The sequence below is a fragment of the Tigriopus californicus genome, chromosome 12, assembly GCF_007210705.1.
Source record: "Tigriopus californicus strain San Diego chromosome 12, Tcal_SD_v2.1, whole genome shotgun sequence".
NCBI classification, from domain to species: Eukaryota; Metazoa; Arthropoda; class Copepoda; order Harpacticoida; family Harpacticidae; genus Tigriopus; species Tigriopus californicus.
This window is the reverse complement of record NC_081451.1, coordinates 12,969,678-12,979,891: the sequence shown is the minus strand read 5'-3', so window position 1 is coordinate 12,979,891 and position 10,214 is coordinate 12,969,678. Positions and strand designations below refer to the sequence as shown.

The window sequence follows — 10,214 nt, the reverse complement described above, 5'->3', positions numbered from 1 at the left end:
ATTTGGGTAAAGGTTTTACCCAACTTTCCTATTGTTGATATTCCGTTGAGTGTGATTTGTGTCTGTGTCGATTATCTTAGGGGAACAAATGATGTGAATATCTAACGCGAATAAAGATTTGCGTGGCCGGTCAAAATAGGAAAGCTTAAACTTTATCGAATGTAAAAGTTGGATTTTGAATAAGGTTATAGAGTAACAGTCGTTACCAAAGACATTGTTCCAAAACTTGAGTGCTTCTATTTTGATAGTTGATTTACGTTGTGGTTAAATTAAAAAAAAGGATTTCAAGGTTTACAATTCAGTCTCCTGAAATTCCGTGGCCAAATCACAAGAGCAACGGCAAGAACTTAAAAGGGGTTGTCAAACAGTTTGAAAAGACTTGTTCAACTTTGTGCGGGAGGAGAACAAATGTGATTGAAATCCAGTTGCAAGAAATCAAAATTGTGACTGCAAACTCATCCTAATCGTAGTAGGGTAAGTTTTGAAGGCAAGCTATGATGATTGTAATTTGTTATATTTCCACCCATTTTTGACTCAATCTTTTTGAATCAAAAAATAATTGACACAGGTCAACAACAGACATTGATTTGAAACATGTATCGCAATATTCTGTGAAGGTTAAAAACAGGCCTCTTGGGTGGTTTGCAAAGGCCTTGAATCCTAAGCACATTTCAAGCACTTGTCAAATTGTGGCTTGATCGAGATTGGCACAATAAGCCGCAAAACCCGGATGGATGAACATTGTCGACTTCAAATGGTTAGTTTGACGGAAAGGATTAAAGTTTAGATTTTTTGATATTTGTTCATATGAAGGTTAAAAGACTAGTCTGATTTATACTTGACCACGTCTCATGCGAATATTGACTCAAGTTGTTCATTTTGAGCTTTACCGACGTTATGGAAGATAAAATCTTTGTTATCTTATCTGTCTTCTCGCCTCATTCTAGGATAATCTTACACATTTTTGTTGTCAGTTCCTGATCAGTTTTCATGCGAGAGGTGAGTGATGTGAGACTGATTAACATTCCAGCAACTGAGATTTAAGGTAGATCTTACTCATACTGAAATTTTCATTTGGCATGGTAAAAATATTGATGTTGCAATTGAAATGTTCGTACGCACACGATTTTTTTAGGTATTAATGCTCAACTCAGATATCAGTTTTCGAGAAAGATATGACCATTGAAAGTTCTTATTGTCTTACTTCCATCACAGACGTTCAGAAATGATGCCAAATCTATCCCACATATTTACTTTGTTTGCATTTCTTTTCTTGACATCTTGGATGTTATTGAGACAAATCCCTCAAAATGCATCAAATCACAAGCCTTATGAACCGATCAGTGAATCCAGTGTATATTCCGAATTAGCTTTCCTGAGTGACGATGCCGTCATCCAACGAACTTCAGATTGTGCAAGTTACTTCGAATTTATGAAAGGTGCTTTCCCGAGGAAATCTCGTCTCAGTGATAACAACACTTTTCCCTTGGCTTTTGCCATCTCCGCCCACTTTCAAGTGGGCATTTTAGAGCTGTTCTTGGCCACTTCATTCGATCCTCTGGATTCATATTGTATTCATGTCGATGCCAAGGCCGACGAGAAAGTGACAAAGGCTGTGGATCAGATGGTGAAGTGTTATGAATGGAAACACCCAAAGGCCACCATTTTTACTGTGGATGATCCTATCTCTGTGTTTTGGGGCCATTTTTCTGTCTTAGAGGCGGATCTGAAATGCATGCAACTCTTGCGGACGAGGAACGCCCATTGGAACCTGCTCATCAATCCAGCTGGAACAGAACTACCACTCAAGCCAATGCCGGAAATCAGAAAACACCTGGAGAAGTTCCCCAATGGAATTGTGGATTCTTTTCCGCTTCCAGAGGACAGTAAAGGCAGATTTTCCTTCTCACATGAATTGAAAAAGTAAAGGTGTTTTTAACAGATTGAAAGTGGAATTTTAAAAATGTGTTTTTGTTCCGTATGTTGGGAATGCTTTGTTCTTGATGAACCTTAGGGATCATTTTTTTTTCATCATTTGTCCTATTTGTTGTGCTTGTGTGATACTCAAAATTGGATATTTTACTCAAAATGTGTCCTCACTAATGTAAGCTGTACTAAAATCCTCACTAATGTAAAAAGACCGTGTGGCAGCTTTTCTGGTTTCAAGATATCCTTGAAAATGTTCATAATTTTGCGCAAATAATGGGGGTTACGTGTGTTAACAATCAATACCTCGATGATACTTGTGTGTTTATGGATGGCAATTTCTCATATTGTAGCACAGATCAATTCGAGATTGGCAAGTGACACACCAGTGTTGCGTTGAAGTTAAATGTGGGATAATTCACGGACGTCGAGAGTTGTGGACTGCAAAAGACAGTAAAACATTCTTATCTCCTCAACCGTTCACTTTTTTTTAAATAAGCACTTGATCCGACCACAAGATCTTGCTGAATAGATGAACTTGGCCAAGTTCGAGCCCTAAAATATGCCTAGGCGACTCGAATTTCGAATTTTTTTTCGGGGTGAGATTTCATACATTTATATAGGGTCTACATGTTCCAGAATTTTTTCTGCATTAAACCATTGGACAATCCAAACCAAAGCGGAATAACTGAATAACGCAAAATTGACACTATTTTACGTATACATAAGCTTTTGGGTCAAAGTAAAGTTTTTCTGTAACTCTCCTAAAAAGATATCAAACAGCGGTATTCGTTCCACAAAGTCCGCCAAAGCCATTTTTGTGACAAGCGTTTTATAGCAAATGTTTACCCTATTCTATCACAGTTCAAAGGGCGCGCTAATAAAAAAGAATGACTAAATTCCATTCTGTTTTTTGTCATAGTCATTGTATATTGTAGTCATTGTAGTCACTTAAAATCTATCAATTTGCAAGCATGAATTGGAAATCGGGAATTTGCTGAATTGAAATGGAAAAGATGTATACGACACAAGTCGGGGCTTCAAATGTCGTATCGTAAATTTTGGTTCACTCTTTGCTCAAAGCTGAGTATTCATTATGGTTTGATTTAATGGAATGTCAGCCAATGCGGATCGTCCCATTGGAGTGTGATGGATTTTGCCTTCTTGAGTTGCAGCCTATTTATCCCCTCACAAAAGGGAGAGGGTGTGATTTAAAGCACATAAAGTTATTCTAATCTGTCAGATAAGTGTCAATCAGAGCTTTAGGAGATATTTTTATAACAAAAGAACCTCTCTCCCGCAAATTCATCAACCAGTTTAAGAGCAAAACAAGACATGTAAAACGACAACATGAAACAAATTTTACAAAATTTTCAACCAATGACCAAAGATTTCAAGATATTTTCTTACTTCAAAATCTAGTAAGTAATTGTCTTCTAGCTTGGACCCCTAAATTGATACCCCTAACCATGCTGTTTCCAGATGAAATACGACATAGATTTCTAGACGCTGGATGTCGGACGACCGACCGGTTTGTAATGAATTCCCAGGAGACCATCCATTGTACTGTTTTACCAGCCGAGTGGTCGGTCGTCCGACATCCAGTGTCTAGAAACCTATGAAAACGGTTACTCCGCATGCTTTATCTCGGCCATTTCTCAGGGTGAAGAGGCGTGGGCTAAAGAATTTTTCACGCCAGTGATTAATGCAGTTTTTTATGATTCCAGCGTGGGAATAGGCCAAGTCCACATGAAGATAACGCAAACCGACAAAGTCAAGAAATTGCCCCCTGGAAACATCGTCCTGAGGAAAGGCTCCAAGAATGTGGCTTTGTCCAGAGAAGTTCTCGATTTCTTTTTGGATGATCCTTTTTCCCAAATTTTCTTAGAGTGGCTTCAAGATACAGCTGTTCCCGACGAACATTTCTATTCTACCATCATCACTTTGTTCAACAATGGAACTCGCGACCTGGACAATGTGTCACTTTATAAAGGCTGCGTAAGGTTGTCTTGGTGGTTTGATCACAATTGCAAGGGGAAAAATGTCAGGGAAATTTGTAATTTTGGTCTGGAAGATTTGCCTAGATTACATCAAAATGAATATTGCCTGTTTGCTAACAAATTCAACCTGGATGTGGATCCGATTGCTCCTATGGAGCATGCTCTTTATTTATTGAATGTATAATTGAACATTACATAATATAGATTTTCTAAGCTTTCTTCACATGAGCCGTTTTTTCCTTTGCCCTCGGCAAAAGAAGCCTGTATTCATAAACGTGTATTACAACAAATTCTTGCACCAAGTCTGCAATGATTCAATGAGGTAGGTTCCGTGTTCTCTTTTTGCTTTCTTCCCACTTTCCTCCAGTGGTTCAACGTGCTTAAAATACGGTCGGTATTCGCCGTAAAGGAGAAGTGCGGCTGAAATGTGAAAATCAAATTTAGCACACAGTACTAAGTAACCATAATGATACGTGGAACAATTTTTAAAAGGAGAGAAACGAAGAACTGCACCGCAATGATGCCAAGTCATTTTCAAAACTGCTGGTTTTGTTCCCACAGTAAGCCATAAAGCTCAACCCTTGTTTTGTTTGTTACGATGTCAGATGGCAGCTCTCTCGGTTGGTTTGCCATCTGATTTTGGATGCCCCAATTGAGGGACATTCCCGCTTTGTTGTCACAGCCAACATTAAATTTTACCTCACCCTTGGGAATGACTGCAGGTCACAGACCATACAATGGCTAGACCTTGCATAGCGCGAGAAAAAATGCAATCACTTGTCTTCATCAGCTGGTACATACATTTTGGTGAGCAGCAACTCATTCTTTTTCATCGGCCAACGTGGCAGGATTCTGAGGGAATCGGTCCCTGATTGCGTTGTTTGAAGACCCAGCAATTGCAGGTCGTTAGTACTGATTAGGCAGTCACCCTCTTCTTTTTTGATGCACAGAGTTTGTGACACAAAATACATTTTCCTCTGCACTGAGGTCGGGCCAATGCGACATCTAGTCGCTATGTGATCTGTGCCGAAGGTTCACCCTTTGAAGTTTTTAAAGCAGCAACTCATGCTGTAATTTAAATATTTAAATACTGCAAAAAAAGTTTGGAATTGGCAAGCCGGCAATTGAACCAGGATTCGGAAATTGAAAAGCAGATGCTCTACCATTATGGTACCCCAGCAAGCCTCATAAGTTCAACCCTTGAACCTTTTCACATTTCCTTGTCCCACACTGGGAAGTCGGTTCTTCCATATCTTGCCTGTTCTTCCAAATTTTTGGCACTTTTTCCCCGCCAACCATCTGGAAGAACTGACGAAAGTGGAAACGCCACCTACAAAGCTAGACTTCAAGGTCAAACATTATAAAAAAAACCAATTAGAAACATAAAAGGAGACTGAATACCCTAGTCTTCCCTAAAACAGCTTACTTAACGATGTGGAAGAATTGCGTAGGCTCAAAGACATCGTTTTCTAGTGGTTTTCTGTTAATTAAAATACTGTTAATCCTGGGAAGGACCTCTTCAGGAGAATCATCAGGCACTAATCTAAGCACTTTCATCTTTACCGGATATGCAGCCCTGTCGATTTTCTCTTCCATGTTGTCTCATTCACACCTGAACATCCAATCACCCGAGTCAAAGTTACAAACTTTGCGTCAGGTTTTCACAAGAAAATTATCTCATTTTGAGGGGAAGATGATTCCTATAATTCCCCACAAAGTATATTTTGGTTCCTGACGTCTAAACAGTACGATTGCGCATCAAAATCTGCGAAAACCTCGTAAGCAGGATGATACGCATTGATCCTGTCCCAAAAGAGGGACAGGATCAGTGCGTATCCTGCTTACTCCTTCTTTTGTTCGTTAGTACCTGCCTGCTGCTGTTGCCTACTGATGACTGGGTGCTCCCTCTCACTTTCACTTTCTCTCTGGCACAGGTTTTTATGTAGCGGGACAGAATACGGTGTTGGTGTCGTTCGCGGCTGCCCCCTGCTGCTGCGCATCCATGATCACCGGGTTTGCCTGTCTCCTTTTCCAGTTTGTTATGTAGCGGGACAGCATAAGGGTGTTGGTGTGGTTCAGGCCTGCCTCCTGCTGCTGCTGCGCATCATCGCGATCATCTTTCTTTCGCTCTTTTGGAAGAGGAGGACAGGATCCGGGCTGGTGTTTTTTTCTTCCTCGCTCTTTTGGAACACCAATAGTGTGTAGTTCCTAGTGGTGGGGCGAGTCCGTTAAAAGTCGGACTCATACGAGTCCGTTGATTTGATGAAGAATCGAGCCCCCTGCTGGACTTGAGTCTATTAGTAGAGTCAGTTTAAGCAAAAAGACTCGTCTTGCGAAATCTGAAGAAAAAGAATCAATATTTTTGATTGACAAGTCTGGACTCGAGTTCTGCCAATTTCTCTAAAATGGTGTAAGAGACTCAAGTGCCCTCGGGCTTGAGTCCGGACTCGCCCCGGCACTAGTACCCAGCAATAGTTGTTCCTAGAGCCCTCTAGTTGTTCCCTACCCCCTATCTCTCTCTCTGGAAGCTTGTTTTGTAGAGATTTAGACCGGGGTATGTCGCTCAGGATCCTCTCCATAAGAATATTATTGTTATGAAGTTACCATGGAGTCAATGAACTATGATGTTTTTAAGCACCTGTAAGAGCTTCATCCCCTTTCATCAGTCACATAAATCTTTTGAACTGACTGGTTGGGCAAATACTTTGGCTATTCCTCAATCATGGAATCGTTGCTCAAACTGAGCCTACTGTTGGTATTGTGGATTCATTTTTGCACAAATTCAAACCAAGACCATCTGACTTTTGTGATACCAAAACAAACCGGCGGCAACACAATTCACTTGGCCCATATTAAAGTGGAGGTAGTATATTGCAGACAATAACTTTTAATCCTGCATCATGAATGGTTTTGTTGCTTTTGGCAGGCTGGAATTCAGCTCACAACTGCCTCTGGAAATCCGCCCAACAACTTCGAAACTGGTGGACCTGGAATTGTAGCTAACATTCTTCCGAGGTAAAGTTTATGGTTCTCATCCTTGTGGATTCAATTATTCATTTTTATACTTATCCTTTTCTTTTACAGCATGTTCAAGGAGGCCAGGTTGATTGATAATGGAACCGTTTTGAATCCTCGGTGCGACAATTGTCAGTTTGTCTCTTACTTGTCTTCAACATTGTCTTACGGTTACGACGCCAAAAAGAGCCAAAAGTGCATGGAGGCCTATTACCAGGATGATCTCCTTGGCGTTGTGCAGTCAAATGATGTCGGTAATCTATAATTTGACGTTTTCTTCTTTTTATAACCTTTTCGAAAACCATTTCAGATAAATAACGCAGACTTTATGGAAAGACGTCAACGATCTTTAACTAAATCGATTCTTCAGACATATAAAGCATATCCCTCAATTTTTATGGGCCAACTACAAACCGGCATTTTTTTCAATGAGGAAGGCATGCTGTATGATGGTTGTGATGTTACAATCGTTTTTACCCAGACAAGTATTTCCGTCCTACATAGGAAATGTGTGTTTATGTGTGATTTAATGTTTTTTTTGTACTTAGCTAATGAATTTCGAGCCTTTACCTCTGACGAGACAGATGATATTGTGGTGACATTGGTCTCACTCAAGCTGCACGTAAAAATATCTGCCCTCATGGTAAGCATGGATTTCAATATTTGGGTGTGGGCAAAAAGAAGGCAATTTATACATTTCACGACCACATTTTCACCATTGATAAGCATTTAATAATGTGCGAATCATACTATCTTTTACAAGTTTCTCCAATTTCATTTTTATAGGTCAACAACACCCCAGCCTTATCGAGATTGGACGTGATCGATCCATTTCGTTGTCTTATCCCGAATAAGAAGAAAACAACGACGACTATTGACAAACGGAAATTTAGTAAAAAACACATGATTTACCTGGTGATAGTGGTTTTTATTTAATCGATGTGAAACAATCAACAGTAGACCTACTAAGTACGTAAATGTAAAACAGAAATATTTCATGTTCGGTTGGTAAAATAAAACTTTGAAACATTAAATCCGGCGGTAGGTTTGAGTCCATTGCCAAATCAATCATTATGTAATGGGCTCCACGAATCAATGGAAATCGCAAGTTCAAGGTTTCAAAGCAATTGGTTAGGAAATTAGAATTGGTTAGAATTAGACATGTTACGGAGAGTTGTGGTGAGATGTCTCGTTGTTGAGTAGAAATTTTACACTAAAAGGGAACAAAGTGGGCCAAAAGTGATGTAAATTCGGAGTCGTGAGCAAGTGGGCCACAACAAATAACTCGAGAAAAAGAACCTCGAAATAGTTCATCGCGGTTCAGAAGCATTTCCAACTCGAGTTTGCTCTAAGATGAAAAGGGAATAGCGGCATATCAACAACTACAATTTTCATCCATTTATGGATTACTGTTACCTTTTCACTCATTGACGGTCCGTTAAGAAAAGCTTCAAGCGAATATCTTTATCTTGACCAACGTTATATAAGGTGCTTTACTTGATTTACATTCTGACTGGCAGATTGATTTTCCCAAAACTAGGACTAACGTTAATCTGTTGGGGGTAATTCCGGAACTAATTTGAATTTGACGGTCAAACATTATTTTTCTTCATCAACTGAAAAGTAGGACTCCCACTGGAAGAAGACAAGATTGATTAAATGTTGCAAGATTTATTCAATCTCAATTAATTCTTATGTTTCTTTTCTTTTTTCAAAGCAAATACATTTATCATCATCAGAAGTGTCAGTGTCACTATCGGCGTCCTGATGATTCAGTGTTGAAGCACTAAGATCGATTTCGAAAAGACTACTGTCTTGTTGCCTGGGTGGGATAATTGGATCCTCTGCTTTAGACGATTCTTTAAGTGAAGGCTCCTTTTCCACGCTTTTTTCAGCAAGAGACCGATCTTGGTTACTGATTGTTTGATCTTCAATCTTAATTGGACACTTCTAATAAGCCTCCTCAACCTTCTTGAAATGAAAGTATTCGGCATAAGATATCAGCATTTTGGCTTTCATTATACCCGAAAGAAAACCCAATGGAGTAACTTGGGTAAATGTACTCTCAATGTCCTTAAGAATTGAATTTTATCCTAAAGGGACGCGTCTTTCAGGCTGAAAATGAAATCCAATATTAATTCAAGATGAATCAGTACTGAAAATACGATGAGTATGAATACCGTTTAGGCTTGATGGATTATTCACACGCTCATTTAAATGCAAAGCATTGTTGGATTTTACAAACAATTCGAAGTGGCGTTTTTTTCATTGGTATTTTCCCGACAGCCACTAAATACATGCAGGAACAAATTGATTTGCTCGCCACTGGCTGATCTTTGTACGGAGTTGAAGGAATTCGACGTCTTCTTTGAGGAGGTCAGTAAAATTGTCATGAAATGTCGGTTGGCTTTAAGCATTCACTTAATTCTTTTATCTTCTTCAGTTCTTTGACTCATGCTGCCAGTCAATGGAAACCAAGGCCAAGGCAAACAGAACATTCCGAGTCTTCACCCAGCCAAAACAGCCAAACAGCCCGGCATTTTCAAAGCAAAGGACTGCACTGCTCCTGTAAAGCCACAAAGGATGGTAAGGGCCTTGCTAAGTAAGGGCCTTGCTAAGTAAGGGCCCATTTCCCAGGGTGTCAAGGATATGCTCTAAGTTGAAGAAAAGGAAATGCGGCAACAAGACACCTCCTTCTCGAGCGTCACCCTTATTGAGAGAAGTCTCTGTTCTATCTGGCCAAGAGAAGACGGGGTCCGAGGGGGGTCTGAAAGCTGGTGGATCCTCTATGTCGTAAATTGACGAGAAATCTTGTCGAACTGCATGAACCTTAACGTCTATGTAGTAAAAGTTGCTCGGCAAAAGAGAGGAATTGGCAAGAAACTTTGTCGAAGTGGCTGAACCTCAACGTCTATGCAGTAAAAGTTGCTCGGCAAAAGAGAGGAATTGACGAGAAATTTTGTCGAACTGGCTGAACCTTAACGTCTGTGTAGTAAAAGTTACTCGGCAAAAGAGAGGAATTGACGAGAAATCTTGTCGAACTGGCTGAACCTTAACGTCTATGTAGTAAAAGTTGCTCGGCAAAAGAGAGGAACTGACGGATAATTGTGTCAAATTTGACAACGTTCCTATTTATAAGGTATAAGTTGCTCAGCAAAAGAGGAGCATTGAGAAAATATTCTTGCCGCCTCATGAACATTCTTGCTTTTATCTTAAAAGATGTAAGAACGCAAAGCATTTTAGCGGCTTGTGGAATTTGTTCCTCTAGGTTCA

General features: G+C 39.8%; 2 protein-coding genes across 2 annotated transcripts; both read left to right on the top strand.

The window, feature by feature from the left end:
* The first annotated feature begins 975 nt into the window (after window positions 1–975).
* On the top strand, window positions 976–4,144 carry LOC131892058 (beta-1,3-galactosyl-O-glycosyl-glycoprotein beta-1,6-N-acetylglucosaminyltransferase 4-like). Its single transcript, XM_059241787.1, has 3 exons — window positions 976–999; window positions 1,371–1,923; window positions 3,654–4,144. Exons 2-3 carry the CDS (start codon window positions 1,433–1,435, stop codon window positions 4,108–4,110), a joined length of 948 nt encoding a protein of 315 aa, XP_059097770.1. The 5' UTR covers window positions 976–999; window positions 1,371–1,432; the 3' UTR covers window positions 4,111–4,144.
* Window positions 4,145–6,631: 2,487 nt separating this feature from the next.
* On the top strand, window positions 6,632–7,969 carry LOC131892106 (uncharacterized). Its single transcript, XM_059241854.1, has 5 exons — window positions 6,632–6,941; window positions 7,011–7,191; window positions 7,252–7,426; window positions 7,490–7,584; window positions 7,728–7,969. The coding sequence occupies exons 2-5, from the start codon at window positions 7,012–7,014 to the stop codon at window positions 7,875–7,877; spliced, it is 600 nt and encodes a 199-aa protein (XP_059097837.1). The 5' UTR covers window positions 6,632–6,941; window position 7,011; the 3' UTR covers window positions 7,878–7,969.
* Window positions 7,970–10,214: the final 2,245 nt, after the last annotated feature.

Coding starts and splice junctions, on each gene's coding strand:
- LOC131892058 (XM_059241787.1), top strand. CDS start 1,433: ATGAAAGGTGCTTTCCCGAGGAAATCTCGTCTCAGTGATAACAACACT. Junction 1,924..3,653: donor TTCTCACATGAATTGAAAAA/GTAAAGGTGTTT, acceptor TTATGATTCCAG/CGTGGGAATAGGCCAAGTCC.
- LOC131892106 (XM_059241854.1), top strand. CDS start 7,012: ATGTTCAAGGAGGCCAGGTTGATTGATAATGGAACCGTTTTGAATCCT. Junction 7,427..7,489: donor AATCGTTTTTACCCAGACAA/GTATTTCCGTCC, acceptor TTTTGTACTTAG/CTAATGAATTTCGAGCCTTT. Junction 7,585..7,727: donor TAAAAATATCTGCCCTCATG/GTAAGCATGGAT, acceptor TCATTTTTATAG/GTCAACAACACCCCAGCCTT.